General features: G+C 56.8%; 9 protein-coding genes across 9 annotated transcripts; 5 read left to right on the top strand and 4 right to left on the bottom strand.

The window, feature by feature from the left end:
* The first annotated feature begins 338 nt into the window (after window positions 1–338).
* Window positions 339–2,940, top strand: MYCTH_2295353 (uncharacterized protein). Its single transcript, XM_003658879.1, has 3 exons — window positions 339–1,308; window positions 1,414–2,208; window positions 2,324–2,940. Exons 1-3 carry the CDS (start codon window positions 663–665, stop codon window positions 2,896–2,898), a joined length of 2,016 nt encoding a protein of 671 aa, XP_003658927.1. The 5' UTR covers window positions 339–662; the 3' UTR covers window positions 2,899–2,940.
* Window positions 2,941–5,152: 2,212 nt separating this feature from the next.
* On the top strand, window positions 5,153–7,182 carry MYCTH_2295350 (uncharacterized protein). Its single transcript, XM_003658878.1, has 2 exons — window positions 5,153–5,269; window positions 5,367–7,182. Exon 2 carries the CDS (start codon window positions 5,596–5,598, stop codon window positions 6,700–6,702), a length of 1,107 nt encoding a protein of 368 aa, XP_003658926.1. The 5' UTR covers window positions 5,153–5,269; window positions 5,367–5,595; the 3' UTR covers window positions 6,703–7,182.
* A 382-nt stretch (window positions 7,183–7,564) lies between these two features.
* MYCTH_2122535 (uncharacterized protein) lies at window positions 7,565–8,093 on the top strand (the record flags this gene model as incomplete). Its single annotated transcript, XM_003658877.1, has 2 exons — window positions 7,565–7,648; window positions 7,707–8,093. 2 exons carry the CDS (start codon window positions 7,565–7,567, stop codon window positions 8,091–8,093), a joined length of 471 nt encoding a protein of 156 aa, XP_003658925.1.
* Window positions 8,094–8,475: 382 nt separating this feature from the next.
* MYCTH_2295347 (uncharacterized protein) lies at window positions 8,476–10,256 on the top strand. Its single transcript, XM_003658876.1, has 2 exons — window positions 8,476–9,326; window positions 9,474–10,256. Exons 1-2 carry the CDS (start codon window positions 8,743–8,745, stop codon window positions 9,865–9,867), a joined length of 978 nt encoding a protein of 325 aa, XP_003658924.1. The 5' UTR covers window positions 8,476–8,742; the 3' UTR covers window positions 9,868–10,256.
* A 1,924-nt stretch (window positions 10,257–12,180) lies between these two features.
* Window positions 12,181–14,278, bottom strand: MYCTH_2295346 (uncharacterized protein). Its single transcript, XM_003658875.1, has one exon. The coding sequence runs from the start codon at window positions 14,161–14,163 to the stop codon at window positions 12,271–12,273; it is 1,893 nt and encodes a 630-aa protein (XP_003658923.1). The 5' UTR covers window positions 14,164–14,278; the 3' UTR covers window positions 12,181–12,270.
* A 1,838-nt stretch (window positions 14,279–16,116) lies between these two features.
* Window positions 16,117–18,228, bottom strand: MYCTH_2295344 (uncharacterized protein). Its single transcript, XM_003658874.1, has 6 exons — window positions 17,764–18,228; window positions 17,564–17,659; window positions 17,321–17,488; window positions 17,083–17,202; window positions 16,836–16,948; window positions 16,117–16,755 (listed from the first exon to the last, which is right to left on the bottom strand). The coding sequence occupies exons 1-6, from the start codon at window positions 18,059–18,061 to the stop codon at window positions 16,417–16,419; spliced, it is 1,134 nt and encodes a 377-aa protein (XP_003658922.1). The 5' UTR covers window positions 18,062–18,228; the 3' UTR covers window positions 16,117–16,416.
* Window positions 18,229–19,012: 784 nt separating this feature from the next.
* Window positions 19,013–19,511, bottom strand: MYCTH_2295338 (uncharacterized protein). The gene has a single exon (XM_003658873.1). The coding sequence runs from the start codon at window positions 19,480–19,482 to the stop codon at window positions 19,282–19,284; it is 201 nt and encodes a 66-aa protein (XP_003658921.1). The 5' UTR covers window positions 19,483–19,511; the 3' UTR covers window positions 19,013–19,281.
* A 784-nt stretch (window positions 19,512–20,295) lies between these two features.
* On the top strand, window positions 20,296–20,457 carry MYCTH_2039088 (uncharacterized protein; the record flags this gene model as incomplete). The annotated part of the gene is made up of 1 exon (XM_003658872.1): window positions 20,296–20,457. A coding segment is annotated over one exon (162 nt), but the record flags the coding sequence as incomplete, so codon positions are not given.
* A 1,586-nt stretch (window positions 20,458–22,043) lies between these two features.
* MYCTH_2295337 (uncharacterized protein) lies at window positions 22,044–22,732 on the bottom strand. Its single transcript, XM_003658871.1, has one exon. The coding sequence runs from the start codon at window positions 22,539–22,541 to the stop codon at window positions 22,248–22,250; it is 294 nt and encodes a 97-aa protein (XP_003658919.1). The 5' UTR covers window positions 22,542–22,732; the 3' UTR covers window positions 22,044–22,247.
* Between the last annotated feature and the right edge of the window lie 1,252 nt (window positions 22,733–23,984).

Below are 23,984 nucleotides of genomic sequence, written 5' to 3'. Positions count from 1 at the left end.
TTTGTTGGATAAAGTTCACCCTGGACACACGGCGCTTGGAGGAAAAGAAAATATCTCATAGCCCAACCCATCCAATCAATCCGCCCGAAACGGACCAGGAAGAGAGAGCGGAGTCTCCTGTGACATGAGCTTCGCCGGCGATGCCCTTCTGTTCCTCATGGCCTCGTCATGGGCCCGAGTTGGCATCTCGGCGCTGAACACCGATGCCCTGTTCTCCGCCCGGGTATCGGACCCGGCCGGTCTCCACACCCCCTATTCGGGGGTTCCAGGGCCAAAGCCGTCTCGGGGTATTTGGGCAAACCTGCGCGCTCGTGTCACTTGACCGACAGTGTCCGTCATTGGGGAGCAAATGCCAGTCTGTCCCGCCAACTTTTTTTGTAAATTTTTCCTTCTGCCGCCAGGAGCCTTAACAACGCGGAAAACGAAAACCGCCTGCTCGGGCCCATAGCGTGAAAGGAAGAGCTGCCGCACTTGGTTCGCAGACACTGAAGCTGGGTTCTAGGAGTTAATATCTTCTACTCCGTAGGACAAGACCGCGCACGTGGCGTCCATTCTTGGCCCAGGATCGTCCCCGGCCGAACAGACCGGGTTGGAGGAATACAAGGCACTTGGTCTCAGCCTCTCGAACCACAGTCGCCACGGGGGCGCATTTAAGGGCCAAAATGACCGTCGCCGGCTCCGACCGGGTCCTCGGACCGGAGGAGAAGGACTCGGCGATGCCAAGCAGCGATGACACGGCCTCGTTGTCCTCCCCACCCGTCAAGCAGACTGACCCGGAGCCATCGTCACAGCAACTGCAGGGCAACTCGGAAAAGGACGACGACGACAATGGCTCGAAAGAAGATAAACCCTCCAGCACGGACACTGCCGCCGCGGCCCCGGCAGCACCGGATGCATCGGCGGCGGCGCCCGAGGAGACGCGCACCGCCCTCCAGACGGCCGCCATCATCCTGGCGCTGGCGTCGGCGCTGTTCCTGGCGGCGCTGGACGTGACCATCGTGACGGTGGCGGTGCCGACCATCGCGCAGCAGTTCCACAGCACGGCCGGGTACACGTGGATCGGGTCGGCATACATGCTGGCGACGGCGGCGGCGGCGCCCGTGTGGGGCAAGATCTCGGACATCTGGGGCCGCAAGCCCATCATGCTCATCGCCGTCGCCGTCTTCTGGGTCGGCTCCCTCCTGAGCGCCGTCAGCGTCAACATGACCATGCTCATCGTCGCCCGCGCCCTCCAGGGCGTCGGCGGAGGCGGGATCGTCATCCTCGTCAACATATGCATCAGCGACTTGTTTTCGATGAGAAAGCGGGGTGAGTTTTTTTTTTCGTTACCTTTTTTTTAAAAAAAAAATTAAAAAAAAAAATAAGTAAAAGAAAAAAAGATGAGGGAACGAGAGAACTGACCGGTGATGCAAGGGGTCTACTTTGGCGTCATGGGCATGGTGTGGGCGGTGGCGTCCGCCGTCGGCCCCGTCCTCGGGGGCGTCTTCACCAGCAAGGTGACGTGGCGGTGGTGTTTCTACATCAACCTGCCCATCTCCGGGGTCGGCATGGTCGTGCTGGCCCTGGTGCTCAAGCTGCACAACCCGCGCACGCCGATGCGGCAGGGGCTGGCGGCCGTCGACTGGCTCGGGTCGCTGACCATCGTGGGCGCCACCCTCATGTTCCTGCTCGGGCTCGAGCTCGGCGGCGTGACGCACCCCTGGGGCTCGCCGACGGTCGTCTGCCTGCTCGTCTTCGGCATTGTCACGGCCTGCATCTTCGTCGCCATCGAGTGGAAGGTGGCCGAGTTCCCCCTGGTGCCCGTGTACCTGTTCGCCAAGCGCTCCAGCGCCGCGTCGCTCGGCGTCGGCGCCCTGCAGGGCATCGTCTTCATCTCGGGCAGCTACTACCTCCCGCTCTACTTCCAGGCCGTCCTCGGAGCCTCGCCGCTCATGTCGGGCGTCTATATCCTCCCGTGGGTCATGTCCCTCTCCCTCACGTCCGCGGCCACGGGAATCATCATCAAGAAGACGGGCAGGTACCTGCCCTGCATCATCTTCGGCATGGCCGTCATGACGCTCGGCTTCGGCTTGTTCACCGACCTGGAGCCGCGGGCGAACTGGGCCAAGATCGTCATCTTCCAGCTCATCGCCGGCACGGGTGTCGGGCCCAACTTCCAGGCGCCTCTGATCGCCCTCCAGACGACGGTTGAGCCGCGCGACATGGCCGGTAAGTTCTCAATCTCCCCCTCCCCTCTAAAACTACCCTAGCTCCGAACGTTCCGTGTTCGCACCAAATCGCTGATGGTTTCTTTCCCTTTCCCCTTTCCCCTTCCCCCCTGAAGCCGCGACGGGGACGTTTGCCTTTATCCGGCAGCTCTTCACCTCCATCTCCATCGTCATCGGCAGCGTCGTGTTCCAGAACGGGATGGAGCGGCAGTTACCGCGGCTGGTCGAGGAGGTCGGGGCGGAGGCGGCGCGCCTGCTGTCGGGCAGCAACGCGGCGTCGAGCGTGGGGCTGGTCGGCAGGCTGCCGGAGCCGCAGCGGCGGGTGGCGCGCGAGGCCTACTTCGACAGCCTGCGCAACATGTACGTCATGTACGTCGCCTTTGCCGGGCTCGGCCTCCTCGTCGCCTGCCTCGTCGGCTCGCGCCAGCTCAGCAAGGTGCACACCGAGCACAAGACGGGCCTGCACCACATGAAGAAGCGGTCCAGGAAGGAGGAGGACGACGACGACGACCGGGAGGCCCGCCCCGGCCAGGCGGCGGGCGGGGACGAAGAGAAGGGCGGCTTGTGGTCCGAGGGGGTCGTCGGGGACGTTTCTGGAAGTTCTTCCGACGGTCCTGTTGGAAGCGGGAGCGGGAGCGGGAGCGGGAGCGGGAGCGAAGGAACGAAAGGGCCGCACTCGGGCAAAGAGTAAGTGAATCTCTTCCATGTATTAATGTTGAATTATCAATCCCTACTCGAGATAATTAATTATTACCTCTTGTTTATTGATATTACATCGTCTAGATGTCTATTCTGCCGTCTCACGTTCCCTGTCAGGTTTGAGAGAAACAATTCAGAGCGAAAAGCAGGATCTACGTCCTGCGGATCCCTTCTCCTAATAATTAATTATACATCTGCTACAGCTCGGTTGGCTACAATCGCTACAGCTCAGAAGGCTGTAATAGTATGACACCACAGCGGTATTCGCGCCGTGGGCGGCACTCCCGGACCAGTGGTATAGGTCTGCAGAAGTGGTGATAAAATGCGTTGATTCTTGGAGGTGCTGTCTAAATATATATCGAACCCTGGTCCATCATCCCTGTTGGTGGGTCAGCCAGATCTGACCTACTGGCAGTTAAATCCTGTAACAACCATCTTGACTCCTTGTCTCCGCGGGTCGATGGGATTCCTCGGCCCTGGTACTCGATAAACTACTTTGATCCGGCCTCGAAGAGGATCGTCAAGCCCCGAGATAATATGGATGCTGAAGATGATTGTACGGGGAGGTTGCGTGGTAACAAGTGAGCCTGGTGTGTATCTCTGGGCCTGAGACTTGCTTGGTGGGGTTGATCCGATCGAAAAGTTGTTGTTGGTAACTATTTGTTAGGCAATCGGCGTTCTGCTGTTGTATTGTATGCCCCTCGAGAGAAGCCGAGGTTCTCGGAACAAATGTCCCAGCGCGACATGACGTATGTACGTAAGGTGAATAAGCTAGAATACCTCAGTGTACTTAGCTGGGAGCCCCAATCCAAAGTGCTTGTCTTATTTAATGCCTCGATCTCAAACAGTGGCGATGTATTGATCGCAGACCATCCATGGTCAGCATTCATAAGAGGAACGGGATGCAGACCCCGGTTGAAGAAGGGGAGGAGCATGACGGAGTTAGAGCGGGGAAAACAAGATCCCTTATGTGTGTACGAAGTACGGATTACGCAGTACGTAAACTCCCAGCCGATTAACGAGTTCAATACTCCGTACTAGTGTACTGTGTAAGTTACAAGGAGGCGCATCATCATAATCAAGCGTATCCTACTTTGTAGTTCCAAGTGTAGCTATTTTTCTATCGTGTAGTTATATTTGTCTATGATGTTACCCTTCGAAATGCCTATCGACATTCAGGCACAGCGATCACCTTTTTTTTTCCTCGTTCCTGTCTTCTGATGCAACCCTAAGAGTTTTGTGCGACTGCCCCCCTCGCCAAGACCGACGGCCGGCTTTCCAGGATCTCTGTTGAGTGGGAGCACGCCACGTGCTGGAGCGCTGTAGGTCAGTTGCGCAGACTGCCACCACGCGATCTTCCCGCATGTGCGGCCAGCCCGGAAGCTTTCCGATGATCGTGCACCGTGCACTTATCAATTGCCAAGCACGGTAGCCATCGCACATAGCGTACGGAGTAACATACTAATAAATCCAAAGCAAGTACGGTAAGGATATATTCCGTACTGTGCATACTGCGTTTACCAAGCCTTTTCTTCGGCGCAATCTCCGGTTTTCTGTGCTGCACGCTTCTCTATTTCGATGACAAACCTGATACTAATTGAATTTTTATCGGGTCCTTGGCCTGTGTGTTTGTGAACTGTATGTACCGAGTACAGATCACAGACAGTCGGCTACGCGCATGACGGATGGGCCTGTCACTGTAGGGAATAACTACGGAATGCTGTTCCTCTCAGTTTCTCAATTGGCGCAATTGGCCAACCACCTCGTCGCCGACACCCGGTTTGCGCAATCGGATTTCGCGCCATTGTGCTCCGTATGTATGTACATACATAGTGTACAGTACATACATACATACCCCGCGATGCGACCATTTGTGGGGCAATGCTGGACTCTCTCCACTCGTGCTTTTCTGGCCCGATCCCCAAGCTCCAAGGCCGTGCTAACAAGGGAACTTGCAAAGATGTGTTGCAACCCGGGCCTCCGTTCTCGCCGTGATTGGACACCATCTCCCACTAAACCCGCGGGCCTGGCTTCCCTGGGTCGGAGCTCCGTCCGCACTCCTAGTGTACATACATATTGTACTGTACATACGCTAAAAGCACGGACTAGCCGGCGGGTGAGGCAACGGGCGGGAGAGACGGCCCCTCTTCAGGGTTTTTCCTGCTTCTTAGCCGGAGATAATTCAAAAAGGAGAGAGAGGTACTCCGTATTGCGTAGTGAGTGTTTCCCCTCCCGTCCCTCCACACCAAGAAACAAGACATAAACCAAAGAAAGAAAGAAAAAAACCGGGAGCACGCCCAAGGCGCCAAAAGTTTTGTGGGGCAAGGATCCCTGACGACGTGATTAATCAGTACGGATTATTTGTGAGCATTCGCCTCGGAGGAATCCAACAACGTACCACTCCATATCCATCCATACCTTCTCACTCACTAATCAAACCTCCAACACTAATCCGTACAGGGTACCCTGCCGACCTCACCTACCCACATTCACACCTACCCTTTGATCCGTGGCACACAAAAACATACCTGGGAAGAAAATCATCCTAGTATCTATATCTATATACATACTTTTCTGGGCAAGGGATATACACAACACCTTTAACTCGCTCATCTTATACATCTTTTTTATTTCGCCTTTTTGCTTTACCTTTTTTTTCCCTTGTTCTTACCTTTGCCCGACCATCATCATGTCTTCTCCTCCTTCTGCGGCCGCCGCTGCTTCTCCGTCGTCGTCGTCTTCTCCACGCCGCGCGGAGCTGGCGGAGCTGGCGGAGCGCGCGGCACACGTGGAGGTGGACACGGAGGCTGCCGCTGCCTGGGATGGCGAGGCCGGGGCCGGGGCCGGGGATGGCGGGGACGGGGACTCGGCGTACGAGGACGGGACATCGGCGGCGTCGACGTCGCTCAAGAGCAGCGTGATGCGGTACGAGTGGAAGCACGGGCGGCGGTACCACGCGTACCAGGCGGGCAAGTACCAGTTCCCCAACGACGAGAAGGAGCAGGAACGGCTCGACATGGTGCACCACGTCTACTACCGCTGCCTGAACGACCGGCTCTTCCTGGCCCCCATCGACCCGGACAAGGGCCTGCGCGTGCTCGACGTGGGCACGGGGACGGGCCTGTGGGCCATCCACCTGGGCGACGAGTACCCGGGCGCGGCCGAGATCGTGGGCAACGACCTGTCGCCCATCCAGCCGAGCTGGTGCCCGCCCAACGTGCGCTTCCTGGTCGACGACGTCGAGCTCGACTGGGCCGAGCCCCGGCCCTACGACTACATCCACTGCCGCTACATGGCCGGCTCCATCAAGGACTGGCCCCGCCTGATCCGTCAGATGTACAACAACCTCGTCCCCGGCGGCTGGCTCGAGCTGCAGGAGAGCGTGAACACGCCCTACAGCCAGGATGGCTCCCTGACCGAGGACAACCCGATGGTCCGCATGATGGACGGCCTGATGGAGGCCTGCGACCGCATCGGCCGCACCGTGAACCCGGCCCCGAGCATGGAGCGCTGGGTCCGCGACGCCGGCTTCATCAACGTCCGCGTCCAGGTCTTCCCCCTCCCCGTCGGCGCCTGGCCCCGCGACCCCCGCCTCAAGGAGATCGGCACCCTCCTGACCATCAACTTCGCCGAGGGCGTCGAGGCCTTCACCGCCGCCCTCTTCGCCGACGTCCTCGGCTGGTCCAAGGAGGAGATCTCCGTCCTCAACGCCGGCGTCCGCGCTGCCGCCAAGAACCCCGACACCCACATCCTCTTTGACTTTCTCGTCATCACCGCCCAGAAACCCGAGAAATGATTTTTTGAATAATCACCCCCCACCACCCTTGGGGCTTTGGACAAAGAAACGAAAAAAAAAGGGAGAGGGGGGCCCGGAAGGGGGGGGGGCTCAGGGAGAACGGTACTATTGGTGAGAAGAAAGAGGACATGTTTTTCAGGAATGATATGCTCTCAATCAAGGGATGGACGGGGAGTAAGGTATTTTTGGGTGGATGGAGTGCTGCTTCATTTCATTATTTGAGAGGGTGCTTGTTGTTTTCTTGTTTCTCTCTTTCCCCCCTTTTCCCAGCAGCGCGTTGGAGCCTCGGTTACAGACCCTTGATACCAAAATCTTTCTTCATCTGTGGTAGTATACAGATATGTCAGAGGCTACTACAGAGTAGTCAGCAACACAGTAGCCTCCTAGCTTTACGACCATGAAGTCCTCTATGCAAACGTGCTCTGACCAAGCCTCTTAACGAGTCCCACGTTGACTATTAGTATTAATCAGACCGGAGACCTGATTTACAGAATCGCTTCCTAATTAATTTGGTGCTTAATATCAAAGTGTTTCGGAACGCAATAATACGAGTTCAGGAAACTCGTCATTACCTTATAGGCTCCGTACACTTTTTCAAATGATGTTGTTACAGGATTTGACTGCCAGTAGGTCAGATCTGACTGACCCACCAACGGAGATGATAGACCAGGTTTTGACATGTATTTAGGCAGCACCTCCAAGTGCCTCCGGCACTTGGAACAATCAACGCATTTTACCACCACTTCTGCAGGCCCATACCACTGGTCCGGGAGTGCCGCCCACGGCGCGAATAGCGCTGTGGTGTCGTACTATTGCAGCCTTCTGAGCTGTAATTAGCGATTGCAGCCACAGAGCTGTAGCAATGGTCGTCTGCCAGCTCCTCCTCGTGTCCCTCAAGCCCGGCATTTCCGTCCCCGCCTTCCTCCGGACCCTCTCCCGGGCCGGCGTCAAGCCCGTCTAGACTCCAGGCTCGCGTCCTGCTGCGATGGATGATCCTGCCGAAGGCGACGTCGGCCGGCCACCTGCTCGCCTTCCGCCCGGGCAAGAAGGAGCAGTACAAGCAGTACGGCGCCGAGTTCGCCCGGCGGGTGGGCTCGCTTCACGGCGGCCGCGTCAAGCTCGTCGGGCGGGTGCTCGCCCACGGCCCCGGGCGTCGGCGATGGCGGCGACGGATCCGGGGAGGAGGAGGAGGAGGACGGCGGCTGGGACGAGATCGCCTAATTACGTGCACTACCCGACCATCCGGCACTTGCGAGGACTACCAGGAGGCCAATAGGCGGTACAGGCTCGGCGCCCTCGGGGATACCTTCGTCTTTTGTTGTCAAGAGATGGACGGCGACGGCGAGCTTGCCGCCGCCGCCGCAATTGCGAAGCCCGGAAGCAGTAATTAAGCTGTAATTAGATCAAGTATCTCCGCTTTGGCTTGTAGAATAACAGAATTACAAACTCATTCCTTTTTTTTGGTTTGGTTTGGGTTGTTTGTATGTTTATCTTTGATTTGGTTTTCTTTTTCCCTCTTTACGAATGAATAATTTGATTGACGATTGACCCAGAGAATCTGAAGTGGTGATTCTTGGCTCCTGTCTGTTCCTTGATTATCAGGCCGCGATTAGGCGTGGCCCAAGCCCGAGGAACGGCCTAATTAGGCCACCAGGCCTCAGGCCTTATCCCATCCCGTCCTCACTCTCCTGGCTCGCTCAGTAGTAGGTATCCACTATTAAGGCCAATCCGCACGCCATTATCGAAACTCGCGACCGTTAAAGGCGCAAGAATTTTCGAGTTGGGCTGACTTTCCGAGATTGGCTACGAATCACCTAAGTGACAATTTTCAAACCCACCTCAGGTAATTACAGTACAGACACTTTTTGGTTCTATGTTCTGTCTCGAATCACGCTGTCAACCGCCCTCTCCCGCTTAATCAATCAGTTATTATTTTTCCTTTAGCCTCTGGTCGTTCCCTTCAGTTCTGCCACCACACAGCAGGTCATTAAACAACATCAGGTATTTTTGCATTTCCTAGGCACTTAATACCGCAGCATCATGGGCGCCGGCGTTGAAGGGCAGCAGCGCGATGCGCTCGCTGAGGGGCGCCGCATCTACCTGGGCAATCTTCTCTACTCGGTGCAGCCGGATGACGTCGTAGACCTGCTGCGCCAGGCCGGGTTCGTCGACTCGTTCGAGAAGCTGCACATCTCCATCGACCCCGTCAGCGGCAGGAACCCGGGCTACTGCTTCGCCGAGTTCCGCACCCGCGACGAGGCCGACCGGGCGCTGGGCTCCCTTCCCGGCAGCTCACTCTTCAACCGCCCGCTCAAGGTCGGCCCCTGCCACCCCAAGTCGTCGTCGTCCACCCCGTCTCGCCGCGGCGCAAATGACCGGACCGGCGGTGACGGCTACACTCCCACTTTCCAGCGCTGGGGTGACTGGCGAGGGAACGATGCGACGGACAGGCCCGCGGCGGCCGAAGACGGGGAGCAGGGCCCCTACGGCGCCCTCCGTCACCTGAACAGCCGGCGCCAGCGCAGCACGGAAATAACTCAGCTGTACATCGGCGGCCTGGGCAAGATGGCCAACCAGCCGCAGCACGACGCCGAGATGCAGGAGATCCTAGCTGGCTACGAGTAGTACGTGACTTTGATTACCTTACCTAACCTTAATCCCCTGGTCCAGAAATCTTTGTATTCTTCCCTTACTATTATTTGAAACTTTAAATCTGGGAACGTTTGGCTGCCGGCTCTCGAGACTTACCCAACATATTAACTTCTCCCCAGTGTCGCCATCGGCAAGCGCATCACCCCGCGTGCCGAAACCCGGGCGATTCCCGGCAATCACCATTACTGCTTTGTCGACTTCAGCTCCGCCGACGAGGCCGAGCGTGCCATGAGGGAGCTAAACGGCAAGCCGATCAAGGGCGGCGGCACCCTGCGCGTGTCGCTGGCGAGGAGCAAGGGCCCGGCCTTCGAACTAGAGGGGACCAATTATGGCCACAACTGGCGGAGCTCGGCCGCCCCGGGGGCGCCCTTGGGCAGGCGGCAGGAGAATGCCAGGCGAGAGGGGCAGGGGGGGCAGGAGGGCCACAAGAGGCCGGCACGGGGCGAGCCGACGGAGAAGCAGAGGTCCATCATGGCCTCTAACAACTGGCGGTCTCAAGCCGCCGCCAATTAGAGTTTGAGGAGGTAGGGAGAGAAAGGGAGAGAGGGAGGGATGCAGGGGTGTAGAGCAGCAGACAAGGCCGACCATCCACCACCACTCCCGCACTCCCTACCTACCTGGTACCTATTCTCTACTTCCCAAGTTGATGAGACCGCCTACGGACTCCCCCACCTCCAGACCGGCGCAGTTAATGTAAGCCAAACTCATCATACCCGCACGCACGCGCGCACACACACACACACACACACCGTGTCTGTTACAGGATTTGACTACCAGTGGGTCGGATCTGACTGAGCTTCTGAGGCTCATACGAGAGTTCCAGGAGTGCCTGCCACAGCGCTCATACCGCTGTGGATAGTTGACCACTGCAGCATATCTGACCATGCTGTAGCAGTGTCCGACTTACATGGAAACTTCCAGAGTAAAGAGAAGGCCCAAAGGCTGCGGGATGCAGCCGGCCACCCCAGTTTCAAAAAGGATATAGGGAGGATGCAGCATGAACTCGCTTGACCAAGGGAACTGTTTTGATTAGCAACTGTGAAGCTTTCACCCGCGGGCTGCGATGCTCCGAGAGCGGTCAAAGCTAGAAGAAGCCTCCTGTTTGGACCGTCTAGCGGCTGAATAGGTTGTGCCGATGTCGTCATTGCGCATATAATCATACTGGGGACGTAAAATGGTCTCCGAGATACAGACAACCGAACAATGCAAGAGAACCAGATCCCCGACCTACGAGAAGCAATTCGCATTCCAGTTGAACATGTTCACAATGGAAGATGATAGCGTGTATACATCCACAAAATGTACATATTACATGTACGTCCATCCATTCCATTAGCGGTTTCACATGCGGCAGATGCAAACTGCGCAATGAAATCACGAGCTGGGCACGCGACCTCCATCTCTGGTTTGTGGTTTTCCCGTCGTACCCACCACCTTGCTCTAGTGTCCGAAGGCCGATCAGACCTCACGGCAGATTCATGTGACCCAGTTCCCACCCCAACTCCCAGGTCCCTGCTGCTCCCTCCCACACGCGTTTATAAAAAGAGAGGAGACTTGCTCTCACTGGTATCGCACATTTTCCTCAGCACACAGTGACGGGACCTGGCCGTCTCCGTTGCAGAGGGCTCTCACGAGGAATGGGTGTATAGCCGTCCTTATTATTACCCGCTACTGCCGCATACAGCGTTTCCCGCCAGTTATGACAATCTTGAATTGTACCGCGTCCTCTTGACGAATATCTTCGCCACCTAAGGCTGACTTGATCCTAACGCACAACTTTTACAGAAGGGAGGCACTTTTGACCTTCAATTGTTTTTGTTCGTCCCCTACTTTCTCTCATCCCTTACAATTAATCAATCCTCCCCCTGCCAGACCATCAGTCCGCCCTTCTGCGAGACTCTCAGTCCCAAACTGTCACTCAGGTCTTCCTACAAGGATGAAATAATCACTTAAAAAGGTAAAGCACAAGAAAGCACCAAGCTGACAAGGGCAATTTATTGATAGCCTACTATAATTATACCCGACCCGGATACGCCTCAAGCTCTGGCTACTACTAATTATTTAATCGAATCAGCCTGTGCGCGATCCGGAGCGGCGTAGTCCATCTGCATTCCCCCTCCATTATTTTCTCTCGACATCGTGGACGTCCGGTGAAAAGCTCCACGACGGGGCCGGATACCAGCATGCAAGGACCCTACCGGCATGTCAAGGCACCTATCATACAGTAAGTACCGGGGCTGCCATGATCAACGTATCCGGGAAGACGGAACACCCCATCCCCTGACTGATTAGCGTTCCACACGACAAAGAAGAGAGAGAGAGAGAGAGAGAATGATGGGAAACAACAACAAAGGAAAAATCAACGTAATAAGAAGAAAGACAGAGAAAACAATGAGACCCCCCCCTAAAAAAAAACCTCTCCGTCACGTGAACGCCCACCCAATGATTCCGGTCGTCGTCGTCGGGCCATTCCTCATTACGTCACATACATTCCGAGAACCATGACCGTGAATCTTCTCCCCGCGCCGATTCAGGAGGAAAAATAATGAGGAAGAAGGGAAGATGAAAGAAGGATCGGCTGTCACGGCCAGAAGGAGCCAACAACCCCTCAGACCAAACACACGACGTCGACACACCAAGTTAGTGCATAAGAGGTGGAACACCTGCCTCTTCCCCGCCTTCCACTCCCGTCCACCCCACCCCCCCCTTTTTTTTTCGTCAACAAACGCCCCATAAAAGCAATGCCTACCACGTACCGCTTCCCGGTAGCAGGCTCGGCGTCCTTCGTCAAGGTAAGAAAACGTTTTTCTGTCTTTTTTTTGGTTTCGTTGTTCTTGTCTTGTTGACATGTTCCCTCTTCGGGGTTCATGTTAACAATAACAACAACAACAACAGTTGACTGGCCGGGGGCCGCAATCATTCGCCATTCAACCGACCCCTCTGCCCACCGGGCCCGGAAACCGCGATCCCAGTTCCCGGGCTACGCAGGGGCATGGACATGGTGACGGGGACGGGAACGGGCATGGACATGGACATGGACATGGACATGGGCACGGGGTTATGCACGGGAGGGGGGCCGACCAGGGGCCCCGGGTTGGTGCCCGTCGGTGTGGTGGCGGTACTGGCGGCTGATGCTGCTGCGGCGGCGGCGGCGGTGGTGGTGCCGAGGCCGAGGCCGAGGCCGGCGCACGCGCGTTCGGCCGCGTGGGTCAGGTAGCCGCGGATGAGGGGGCACTCGCAGTCGGCGTGGCGGAGGAGCTCGTTCTTGAGAGCAAAGACCTCGTCGCGCAGCTGGCCGGCGCGCGCCAGCAGCGTCTGGTGCCGCGCGCTCGCCTCGCGCTCGTCCGCCTCGAGCTGGGCCGACGCCGCCTGCGTCTTGGCCCGGTATCGCGACGCCGCCGCCCGGTTGCGCGCCCGGATCGCCGGCTTCTTCCGGCTGGTGCTGGTGCCGGTGGGTGTCGTCGGCGTCGTCGTCGTCGGCGTTGTTGGCGTTGTCGTTGCTGATGCTGATGTCGACGCCGTTGCTGTTTCCGTTGCTGTTGCCATCGTGCTGGCCGGGACTGGGGTGCTCGGTGCTTCTGTTGCGTTCGTCCCGGCTGGGCTAGAAGGCGACTCCGGGCTTGGGGGTTGGTGTTGGTGGTGGTAATGGTGGTATTGGTGAAAGTTGTTATTTTGCGGGGTGGGACTCGCCGGGGATGTGGTGGAAACCGTGGTTGCGCTGCTGACGCGCCGGACAGTGCTCCGTTTAGGGCTCGTCCCCTTGACGCTCCTCAGGCCGTCGTCCTCGGGGCTCGCCGGGGTGTTGGTCATGTCACCGCCGGCACCATTGGAGGGGTACGCGTCGGCCGAGTCAAATGACAGGGCCATAGCGCTGTTGGGGGCGGATGTGGCGTGGCTGGCGGAGGAAAAAGAGTTCCGCCCGAGCAGGGTATGATGGGGCGTGTACCTCGGGAACTCGGCCGCGTCGAGACCCTGGGTCTGGAGGGAGATGCGTGAGCGTTTCCTGCTCAGCACCCTGTGGCTGTCGTCCGAGTCGCGCCATTCCCTCCGCTTTCTCCCGTCGGTGACGCCGTAGTCGCTCGTCAGCTGGAGCTGATATTCGCGCGACTGCGCCAGCTCGTCCGAGTGCCACTCAGCCGAGAACAGGCCCGAAGTTGCTTCGGATTCGAGCGGCGGTTGCACCGAGTCGGCATTGTTGTTGTGGTTGTTGCTGTTGTTGCTGTTGTTGATGTTGTTGTTGATGTGGCTATGGTTGGGGTTGGGGTTTCCGTTGTTCCCATTGTTCCTGCTGCTATTGTTACTGTTGCTTCTGCAGTTGCCGTTGCAGTTGCCGTTGCAGTTACCGTTGCAGTTGCCGTTGCAGTTGCAGTTGCCATCGCCGTGGTTCAGCGGAAGAGTGGATCCGCCCACTGGTGCAGCTTGCCCGTTGGCGCTGGAAACCGCTGCGCCCGGGTCCCAGGGTACCGACTCCGGCTGGGACCAGTCGTCAAAACTGCCGTCGTCAAACGGGGACTGCTGGCACCAATCCGCCGTCAGCCGCGGGACGTACTGCTGCAGGGCCGGAGTGGATGGCTCGACCGTGCTCGGAGTGCCTGCGGCCGTATGCAGCTGCTTAGGCCAGTCAGACGGGACGGCTGCTTGCTGGAACTGTGCCATGGACCCGCGGCCGCCGTCGTTCTCCAGTCCCCAGCTGACGAGCGGCAGCGAATCATCCGAGGAAAGGTGGTGCAGATGCCCGACCGAACCATAACCCTCGCTCTCCATCCCCGAGTTCGCATATGTCGCCGGGTTCATCATCGTATGGTCCATCTTGGATGGCGGTATGGCCTAGCTGTCGGATGGAGAGGGAGGAGGGGGTGGGTGACAAAGGACCACCGCCCAGGCCCGCCCTCGACCGCTGCGCCGGGACTAAAAGACCTTCAAGATGTCTGGCTACTCAAGAGGGGGAGAAGAGAAGGAACAGGCGCGGGTGGGGGTTATCTAAGGCTGCGAGTGGCCCGAGGCTGCCCTCCGAGCCGAACGTCTCGTTCTCACGGCACTCAACGAACGTGTGGGGTGAGACAAGGCAAGGGGCACGGGAGCACGAGGAGCTTCCACTCCGAGCAACAGATTTCATCCCACCCGACAGGCACACAGTTCAGCTGCAGCGCCCATTCATAAGGATGGGCAGCGGTGGGGGGAGAATGGGGGCGTAAGCCATGATATTGCGTTGTCAGGGCTAGGCCTGTACGATATGTACCGCCAATTAATGTATGCATCATGCCGCATGGAGCGCACGCGAATCCCCCTCCTTCTGTCCGGGTAGGCTGACTGCTCTGCGACGCTGGGTGCCGGCTACCAACAACAAGGTTGCATGGAAGCGGCGAAGAGTTGTTGGCTCGGTCGTGGTGGTCCTTGTTTGTTCCTGCAGCCCGTCATCTCAGACAATACTAAAACGGTTCAGTGCCTGCCGGGGTGAAAGGGGGGGGGAGGGAAAGAGGGGGAAAGGAGAGGGGAAAGAGCAGTCTTGACAGTCATCGCAAAAAAAAAAAATAAAAAAATAAAATAAAATAAAATAAAGAGTCGTACTTCGACACCTTGCAGCAGCTTGCGACTCGTACTCCGTATACACTACTGTGTTAGTCTGATGAAATCGAACGGTTGGCAGGACCTTTCCATGGCAGGAGAACGATTGGTTGTTTGAGATCGGAGGCTTCTGATTGGCTGTTGCATGGGGCCTCTGGCCTGCTCGCAAATCGTGCCCCGCCCTGTCGGGCCCAAACGGTTGTGGAGATTCCCTGCGCGTCCATCTGCCACACCTGCGCTCGATTCTGCAAGCCATCGCATCTTCTCACAACCTTTTTCATCGACTTAGGCAACCCTCCTACGCCACCAAGCCCTCGCGCATCGAGCCGACAGATTGGGCTCGGCCAATCGAGTCCCAAGTTGCAATCCCTCCTCCCCGGTATCTGGTCCTCGCCCTCCCAACTCCAATTTTCGCCCTTTTTTTGGGCACCAATGATTTTCCGCGAGCTGCGCATCTCGCCTACAGCCCTGGCCGGCACCACCAGTCTCAGGTCAATCCCGCTCGGCTGTTCTTGGCCTTCACTTCGCTCAAACTTGACGTCATGCGAAAGCAGGCTGCGCTCAGCAAGAGAGGTGGGAAGGTCTAGTCTTTGCCTGTGTACGAAGTAATGAGAGACGGATTGAAAACACAGGAACTGGTAACTGGATTAGTGTCCGCAACGCAAGCCCGCACGTCGATCATGTCTCACCACTCCTCAGCTCCTGTTTGCTTGTTTTGGCCAGTCAAGCACGCCACGCACCCAGTACTCCGTAGGGATCGTCTGTCCGATCGGACGTGCCTTAGTTTCCAGCACCTCCCTCCTCTTTCAGCCAGATGGGCTGGCCTAGAATTCCTCTGCCGGGTTCTGCATCCACGCAATAGACCGCGACGATCAATTCTTCTTCAGCTCGAGATTACCACGCTAGTAGTTGATGAACCTCGACCGAGTTTCGCGGCACCACGGATGTGCAGCATGCACCTGTCCAACTTCGGGTAGTGGCGCACGCTCGATGGACGCAAGCAGGGTCGCCGTGCATCGGCAGCGGCCTATCACAAGTGGCGATTCCCTTTCCACCCCCGGTGACCGCGAGCCGAATCCCGGTGCTCTGCTCGGCCATGGTTACAATACCCGTACGCTATTCCCTGCATACACTCCACTGCGCCCTGCTGAAAGCTGCGCACACTGGTACGCTGACGATCTGGACATCGGGCCTGTCCATTAATTCTTTTTTTTATAGCGCCCACATGGCAGCCAACGGAAGCGCCGGGGATGAACGGGCTGACTTCAGACAGAGAACGATAGACATTGCATGCCCGCAACGAGCTATGCTAGTTATGGGGGAAGCATCTACCAATGACCGGACCTACCGGTACCGTACATACATGCACATACGCCGATGTGTGCGTCCGGCTCTCGTGGGCGTGGATCGGCGGCGGCCCGGAAAATCCGAGAGGTCCATACCCCATCGGGGTGTATCCTGAGAGCCTCGCATCTCGGGCTTACACTGTTCACTACACTATGACCAAGGAACGGTACACCCCTTCTCGTGAGATTCCCTCGCCAACTCGATGATCCTCAAGCCGTCTCTTGCCGTCTCGGGCTTGACCAGAACCTCTTCCCTGCCGAGAATGGCAGCCGAGACATTCTCATAGTACCCCCTGTACCAGCCTCGGAGACTGGGGTACTTGCCAACATACTTCTTGCTCTGCTCATCGAACTGCTGAGTCTTGGGGTCGAACTCGGCCGTAGTCGTCAGCGTACCCCAGATCCGCTCGTCCTCGACGCCAAAGTCGGGGCTCGTTGCTGGTTCGCCCGGGGCCGCAGTGGCCTGGCTTTCTTGGGGACACGTTCCAAACTGTATGTATGTATCACCGGCATTAGCAACGCCTGATAATCGGAGAGACAGCAAGTGTGGGGATGCGGGGTGTTGTTTGCCTTGAGGTAGGTGCCCTTGTTGCCACGGACAAAGAAGCGCAGTTGGTCCTTCATGTTTGTGACGATGGCCGTCTTCACCGTTACCAGCAGGTTCTTCTGCTCGCCGTAATACTCTGGTCCAACAGCAGCAACGTTAGTCGTTCCTTTCCTCATTGGGGCATCGAGAGCATGGCCATTGTCTCAGAAGGGGCTCCCAACGCGCGCCAAGAGCCGCCACGAGCACCCAAGAAGGACGAATTTGACATACGAAGAATGATGGTGTGGGTGTCGTCAACCTCACTATCAATGCCGCGGTTGGAACGAAAGAAACCTGTTACTGAGGATGGGCGCCCAAACAGGTACAGTGCTTGATCCAGAGTGTGCGTGCCTGGACAGGTCAGGTCAGTCAGTCATCGAGCCGTCCCTCCTTTCCCCCTCCCTTTAACGGAGGACCGTATGGACACTGCCCCCTCCATCCTTCATCACTTCGAACAGCCGGCTCTCACCTAGCGCGAACGTCATCCCCTGCCCAGGGGTATACTCTTTCATCGTCCATCCGGATATCCAGCTAGGATCCGGGTAGTCGAAGTGGATATCTGCCTCAAGGATATCACCGAGGGCACCGTGGGTCACGAGGTGGTGGAGAGTGCGGAAGTCGCTGTCGAACCTGCGATCTGCAAGGTACAACTCAGTCATTACCAAACTGGGCAAGACAACTGTGTCGGTAGGTCTCTGGTGAATCCACTAACTGTGAAACACGGTCAAGATCTTGCCCTTTTCCCTAGCCAGCGCGATCAGCCTGTCGGCCTCGGCACTAGTGTTGACGAAAGGTTTCTCAACGACCACTGTTTGGTTTCGATCAAAACAAATCGCGCCTGGTTAGCATCGGCGACTCCAAACCAGACACGTGACGTTGTCCGCGTCTCAGATGATCGAATCGCCCACCCACCGTGTTTTCCCGCGACCAGAGCCCTCTCGGCATACTCCCCGTGCGCCGTACTCGTGCACACGACCACCAGTTCAATCAGCTCGTCGGCGAAAAACTCCTCCGCCGTCCGGTAGTGCTTCGCCTGGGGGAAGTCAATAGTGCAATGGCCCCAGCGCGGTGTCTCTGACGGGTCGCTGGGAGGCGCCGCCCGCTGCAGGAAGGCGTAGACTTCGAGCTCTGGGTTGGGCAGAATGTAGGGCAGATGAAAGCACTTTGTCGCGAAGCCGTAGCCCACGATCCCGACCTTGATGGGCGCCATGTTGACTAATTAGATGTTAATGAGTTGTGATTCCTTACCGTCGAGTCTCAACAACTGGGGATTTCCGTCGAGCGAGTCGACTTATAATAGTAGGAGGCGGCTCGGGTTTGGGGACTTCCATACCTTACTTATATATACCACCTCAAAAAGACGACGGCAGGTCTTCTTTGTCTGCCCATTGCGTGGGTCACGACTGGTTGCCTTTGGGGAATCCTGCATTTAACCGGGTTGGACCTATTGGCTGCAAGGGCATATGCCATTCCATAAAAAGTAGGCAGCTGGGTCCAGAGAGAGAGGAGAGAAGCACGCCTTAGGCTGAAGGGACCATTACTAATGTACGTTCCCGTGGGCATGCATATTGCCCCTCGAGACGCCGTCGTATACATGCATCGTCACCTAGCGCGCCAGAAGCATACCCACACACATTTCGAGGTGGAGTGTATCAGCCTCAGATAAGACGGAAAGAGGTAGTTAATCACTTATCATCAACAGCGTATACCGTCCTGCGTTCCTTTTTGGTTTGTGGTCAGCGCCATCTCAGTCATCCCACGCTCCCCCCCTGTCTCATCACACAAAACCCGTACGCCCCAATCCCATCGCTCGATATCTCCGGAAAAACAGCACAAGTCGACTGTTGTGCAACTGAGGCTGAGTCGGCTCCTGTGCTTCTCTCAGGACCGCGTAGATCACTCCCTTCAATGACGGCCGTCAGCACAGCCGTCACAGTCACGAATTGCAGCATTTCTGTTCAAATATGTATTAACGCAAGCCCCCAGCGTAGCCGTCCGCTAGTCAACTCTTCCCCTTTCCCCTTTCCCTCGTAACTTGGATATCATCAGAGCTCGAACCGGTCACCGAGAGCGATCTGTCCCTTTCCCAGGCCCTTGAGGCCCTCCAACAGAAGAAGTCGCTCGAACTCTCCCATCTCACCGCGGTCTCTCTCGAGGACGGCTGGAGGATTACTCTGCGCAGGGTAGGCAGCCGACAGCGACAGAAGCGTATCCCGCTCGGGACCCCAGACCGCGCCGCCGAAGCTATGCTACCTTCCACCTCTGCCCCAGCGTCGGATTGCCGTCGTCAGCGGAAGTAAAGGGATCGAACTTGTCTTGCTACTGCTATTACCGAACCAACGGCGCCTGGGTTCGGCGGGCGGGACGAGGATGCGTGCGCAGGCGGTCGGTCGTTATGCGAGACGCAGGAGCAGACGACGATGGCGCTCCTCAGCAAGCCTGGAACGTCACGACAGGGTTGAGGAGCAGGTGGCGATCGGGCGGGCGTGCTGGTTTGGGATTGGAAGTTACTAGCACCAACAGCAGGGAACACCCAGAGAAGCCAAGCCAGATCTTCCGACGACGATGAACACCGACGACGATGACGTTGACGATGGCGATATGGTTGATGACGAGAGCACTCCCGGCCATCCTGAACTGGAAGAAAGAGAGGACGACCCCCCGGGGGGGGGGGGGGGGGCTTGGGCGCGCCAGGACTGCGTCCGGATCAGCGGCGGTTGGGTTCGCGGTGGTCCCGTGGCGTTTAGGCGGCACGGAAGGTGGTGTGCGCCGGTCTTCTTGTCGCCGGCTTTGTTGGTGTTGTCGTTGGCGCGTCGGCCAGGGCTCTCGAGCTACGTCATCGTCCGCCGCCATCTGGTGGCACTCGCCGGGCGACGGGACAGGACCGACGGTGAGGTCGATGACCTTGGCGAACTGATCATGCCTGCCGTCAGTCCTCGGTGGTTCTTGATTCGAACGGACTCCGGGAGACCCCGTTCCCTTAAGAAAGAAAAGGACAGGTTAACAGCAGTGCTCGAGCCGCTTCCGCTGCCCGCTGCGGCTGGTCGGGAAGGGTGGTGAGGGGAGTCGGTCGGTGAAGTCATGATGTCGGAGAGTGCTGTCCATTGGGTTATTCTCTCGATCGAATCCGTAATCGCCATGCCCTTGTCAAAAGGTCTACGTGCCGGTCGGCGGCATCAGTGACGGCGAGTGTTTCGCGCGAGCCAACCCGGACGCAGTCGTTACCATTTCGAACACGCGACTGGCAGGGCGTACTCTCACTGCGCTTAAGCATATTAATTATGCTGGTGGAATGAGACGCAGGCGACCAGTTTGCGGTTCTAACCTGAGTACTGCGGGTGGAACCTCGATGTGGCAGATGAAACGTAAAGGTAAGTTGTGTTAAGCAACTGCTGGAATCCAATCTCCACCTTAATATTTGTATCTGCATATAGCAGCTCCCGCAGCAACTTTAGGAAACAGAAAAAAAACGAAACATACAACACTCGGAATTCGCTGGTCGTCACCGACCCAACTACTACTCGAGCCCTCGCCAGTTTAACTAAGGGAGAGCGGACGGGATCCCGTGTTCTCTGGCGGGTATGGTCGTATGTGCTAAGGCGGCATTCAAAGTCAATTGATATTGAAAGGATCAGAACCGCGACGTTTCCGCCAGCCAGCCACGTCAGCATTCGTATATCCGCCGGCACCTTCCGGAATCTCACCTCGACCCCCCCTTCCCAACCACCACCGCCAACAATTCCACTCGCAACACCCGCCCGAGCCTCCCCTCGCCCTCCTCTACGCCGACCTCCCGAAGCACAGCCATCGAGCAAACCCCGCGCCCCACCACCGTCATCACCTCCGCCCGCACCCGCTGCCGGACCGAGGCTGCCGACGTCTTCCTCGGCGCCTTCCTGCCGCCGCTCCTGCGAAACCGGGAGGTGAGAATGGTGCAGGAGGGGGAGGAAGCGATGAGGAGGGCGGTGGAGGGCAGGCGGTACCGGTTGGGCTACTCTTCTTCGGGGAGGTGGGAAGGGAGGAGTACGGGATTGTGAGGAATCATCTCTCTCCCCGGCGTCGTCGGGGGTTGGCTGCTGAGAGGAGGGAACGTAGGGAGTCGGAGTGTCTCGAGAACCCGGCAGCAGTGGCTGAATGGGACAGAGTGGGAGCCAGCAACTGCCCTTCGTGATGCTGCGGTACCCCTGGCGAATTGCCTTTGCCCTTTTCCAGCTGGCCGCCCTCGTCTTCGTCGTCTACTACCAAGCCTACTCCCGAGGGAGGAAATCCGTATGCTTAGCTAATGTTGAAAATGTCTTGGTTGTCGTATATTGCTGAAGAAGCATTGTACATACTTCTCGAAATGAATAATAATAGTGAAGCAGGCTAGAATTCCGGGCTACCCCCCTGAGTCTGTGAGGTGACCTCATACTCCATCCGAGATCCCAGCGCCTCGCGTATGGAAACGCCGTGAACAACGAGATACTCGGATGTAATACTGGTGAGAATCCCCCAAGGCTAGGGAGGGCAAGCATTGTCTCGGTATCTTTCTGTCTTCCTGGCGTCGTCACCTTCATGGCGGTAAAGGCGTCGCTAGTGGTCCCGGATTGGTCCTGGAAGGTATTCTTCCCCTGCGCATCTCAGGCAACCCTCGGCGGGCCCAGATCTATTGTAACTCGCAATTTTGGTAGAATAATGTATGTAGAGAGCGGCCGGATAGGAAGGAGAGGGCTGAGAATCGAGTCGCATAGCTGACGTCGAACAAACCCCGGAGGAAGGAGCGGGCTGGGAAGGAACCAACAGGTTGCAAGAGCTGCACCCTGAGATTCGCAGGCAGCTCGACCTCCTGCCTAAGGTGGTCCTTGTAGCCACCGTCACGATACTCGGAGGAAGTTTCGCTCGCGAAGATCTTGAGAGGTGAAACGGATTGACCTCGGGGGCACAAACCCTAATTAGTTGCGTTTTCAGTTGGGATGGACGCTTCAAGAGGAAGCACAATTCAATTATGAAGGGGCCACGGAGGGATAATTAATTACTCGTCGACGCGGGCCCTAGCACCCAGCACCAGCCGCGTTCTTCCATCACAACCAGCTGATGTGGGCAATTCATCGTGCAGAACTTTTCCTATAGTCCCTACCTAGTGATCTGCTATTAAAGAAAGGTTTCTCTCTCGCACGGCAGCCGGGGTTTCCCTTTCTCTGCTAAACTCATCTCTAGTAACTCGTTATTATCTCCGTTTCCACCCAACACTACCAGTCACGCTGCCACTCCGAGTACGCTGCATTTTGTCGCCAGCTTCAAACCTTCAGGAGAATTGGTTTCGCTTTGTGCGCCCGTGGGAGTGGTGACGATGATGGTCATCTCATCCAGAGCTGGGTATCCAGGGGTAGTAGGGGTGGCGAGGACGACTGCATTCGTCACATAACACGACCACCGACCAAGGCCGACGCCATGCTGATTTGCACCCTAACAATCTCGGTTTTGACCTCGTTTGAGAGAGGAATCAGAACAACGACAGGTTCTTGAGTTTGCACGTTGTGGACTCTAGTCCCATCAACAAAAGCCTCAATGCCGGTGATGGTGCTCGTCCTCGTTGCTGTGTCGACCAGGATACGAGTTGACGGGCTTGCAACAGCGGGTGTTATGCCCGCGGTCACTGTAATTAATATCCCCATCCGGCGGGTGGAGTATAACGTCGTTTGGATGGGCATCGGTTGCGGTGAATGCGGATATGATTGTGGTCGAGAAGGTTGGAGTGCTTGTCAACGTGATGGTTTCGACGCTGGTGAAGACGGATGTGAAGGTGACCGTGACTGCTGGAACGGTGGTACTGGTGATAATTAGATTTAGACACAAAGTTGGACATGTTAACTGCTCGAGAACCACTTGGGAGACTGGGGAGATCAGTGACGGAAACCAGAAAAGTGCCCGGTTTTAAGTTATTGCTGCCAGAGATCGACAGGGTAATTCCGTATTTAGAGAGCTTCCATCAGTGCCTCCGGCACTTGACAATAATCAACCATCGTCATCACCACTTCTGAGGCTCATAATTACAAGTGTTCTAGCAGTGCCTGCCACAGCGCTCACCCTGCTGTGGTTGCCCCGATTGCAGCACACCCTGCCGTGCTGTAGCAGTAATTAATTAACCATCTAGGACTCGATTCAGTCTCCACGTTTCGCCTTGCGATTGCCCGATACCTTTTTTTTTTTTTATTTGGGCTGGAACACTCTTGGGCGGCGGATGTGCCGAACGCAGTTACGAGCTCGAATAAGCGTGTAGGAGGCGTCGAGAGCAGTGGCAAGGAAGGAACAGAAAGAGTGCCTTGTTGAACTATCTACAAAGGAGAGAAAGAGCGATATAAATAGACAAAGGAAAGATGATCTGTGCGTCCATGAGCCTGCAGAGTGGCTTGCAGTGCTCGTGGCTAGTGCCTCAGAAGCTCCCTCGCTTCTGACAGGATGCTACAGCTCGGTGGCTGCAAATCAGTACAGCTCGGAAAGGCTGCAAATAGGTACGACACCACAGCGGTATTCGCGCCGTGGGCGGCACTCCTGGACCAACTGTTACGGTCTGCAGAAGTAGGTGATGAAAGCGTTGATTGTTCCAAGTGCCAGAGGCACTTGGAGATGCTGTCTAAATACATGTCAACACCCTGGCTTGTCATCCCTGTTGGTGGGTCAGCCAGATCTGACCCACTGGCAGTCAAATACTCGTGGCCCCCCCCACCCGCCCCGCTTTTCTTCGGCCCAGCCAACGAACCGCCAGGCAGGTTGGTGGTCACCATCCTAACGCCCACACCAGCCAAACGCCCACTTTTTTGACATCTTTGACGACATTGTCGTCGTTAACTACTTACACCCTCTTTAATAGCCGTATCTTGCCTACTTTTTCTACAACCTCTACAGGGTCTAGCCTGCTAGTTAACCTCCATTTTCTGGCTTCCTTGGCTGTATCTATATATACACGTTTGATCTTGTTATAAGCCCTCTGTTTAGTAGCTTAAACTAGCCACCTAGCCTTTATAAGCTCGTCATCCTTCCTGACCTTGACCATTCGACGTGCCTAAGCTACTGTCAGGACCCCTCCTAACTATAGTAGCCGGTTCTTTTGAAGTCTTCGGCGGTTGGCGATGTCCTCGGCTATCTTTGTCCTT

This window comes from Thermothelomyces thermophilus, chromosome 1, assembly GCF_000226095.1.
Source record: "Thermothelomyces thermophilus ATCC 42464 chromosome 1, complete sequence".
Lineage (NCBI taxonomy): Eukaryota > Fungi > Ascomycota > Sordariomycetes > Sordariales > Chaetomiaceae > Thermothelomyces > Thermothelomyces thermophilus.
Note: the sequence above shows the minus strand (reverse complement) of the source record. Positions and strands in the feature narration are given on the sequence as shown.

Coding starts and splice junctions, on each gene's coding strand:
- MYCTH_2295346 (XM_003658875.1), bottom strand. CDS start 14,163: ATGGACCATACGATGATGAACCCGGCGACATATGCGAACTCGGGGATG.
- MYCTH_2295350 (XM_003658878.1), top strand. CDS start 5,596: ATGTCTTCTCCTCCTTCTGCGGCCGCCGCTGCTTCTCCGTCGTCGTCG.
- MYCTH_2295344 (XM_003658874.1), bottom strand. CDS start 18,061: ATGGCGCCCATCAAGGTCGGGATCGTGGGCTACGGCTTCGCGACAAAG. Junction 16,949..17,082: donor CACCCACACCATCATTCTTC/GTATGTCAAATT, acceptor CTGTTGGACCAG/AGTATTACGGCGAGCAGAAG. Junction 16,756..16,835: donor ACAAGGGCACCTACCTCAAG/GCAAACAACACC, acceptor ACATACATACAG/TTTGGAACGTGTCCCCAAGA.
- MYCTH_2295353 (XM_003658879.1), top strand. CDS start 663: ATGACCGTCGCCGGCTCCGACCGGGTCCTCGGACCGGAGGAGAAGGAC. Junction 1,309..1,413: donor GTTTTCGATGAGAAAGCGGG/GTGAGTTTTTTT, acceptor CGGTGATGCAAG/GGGTCTACTTTGGCGTCATG. Junction 2,209..2,323: donor TGAGCCGCGCGACATGGCCG/GTAAGTTCTCAA, acceptor TCCCCCCTGAAG/CCGCGACGGGGACGTTTGCC.
- MYCTH_2295338 (XM_003658873.1), bottom strand. CDS start 19,482: ATGGCCGGGAGTGCTCTCGTCATCAACCATATCGCCATCGTCAACGTC.
- MYCTH_2295347 (XM_003658876.1), top strand. CDS start 8,743: ATGGGCGCCGGCGTTGAAGGGCAGCAGCGCGATGCGCTCGCTGAGGGG. Junction 9,327..9,473: donor ATCCTAGCTGGCTACGAGTA/GTACGTGACTTT, acceptor ACTTCTCCCCAG/TGTCGCCATCGGCAAGCGCA.
- MYCTH_2295337 (XM_003658871.1), bottom strand. CDS start 22,541: ATGCCCATCCAAACGACGTTATACTCCACCCGCCGGATGGGGATATTA.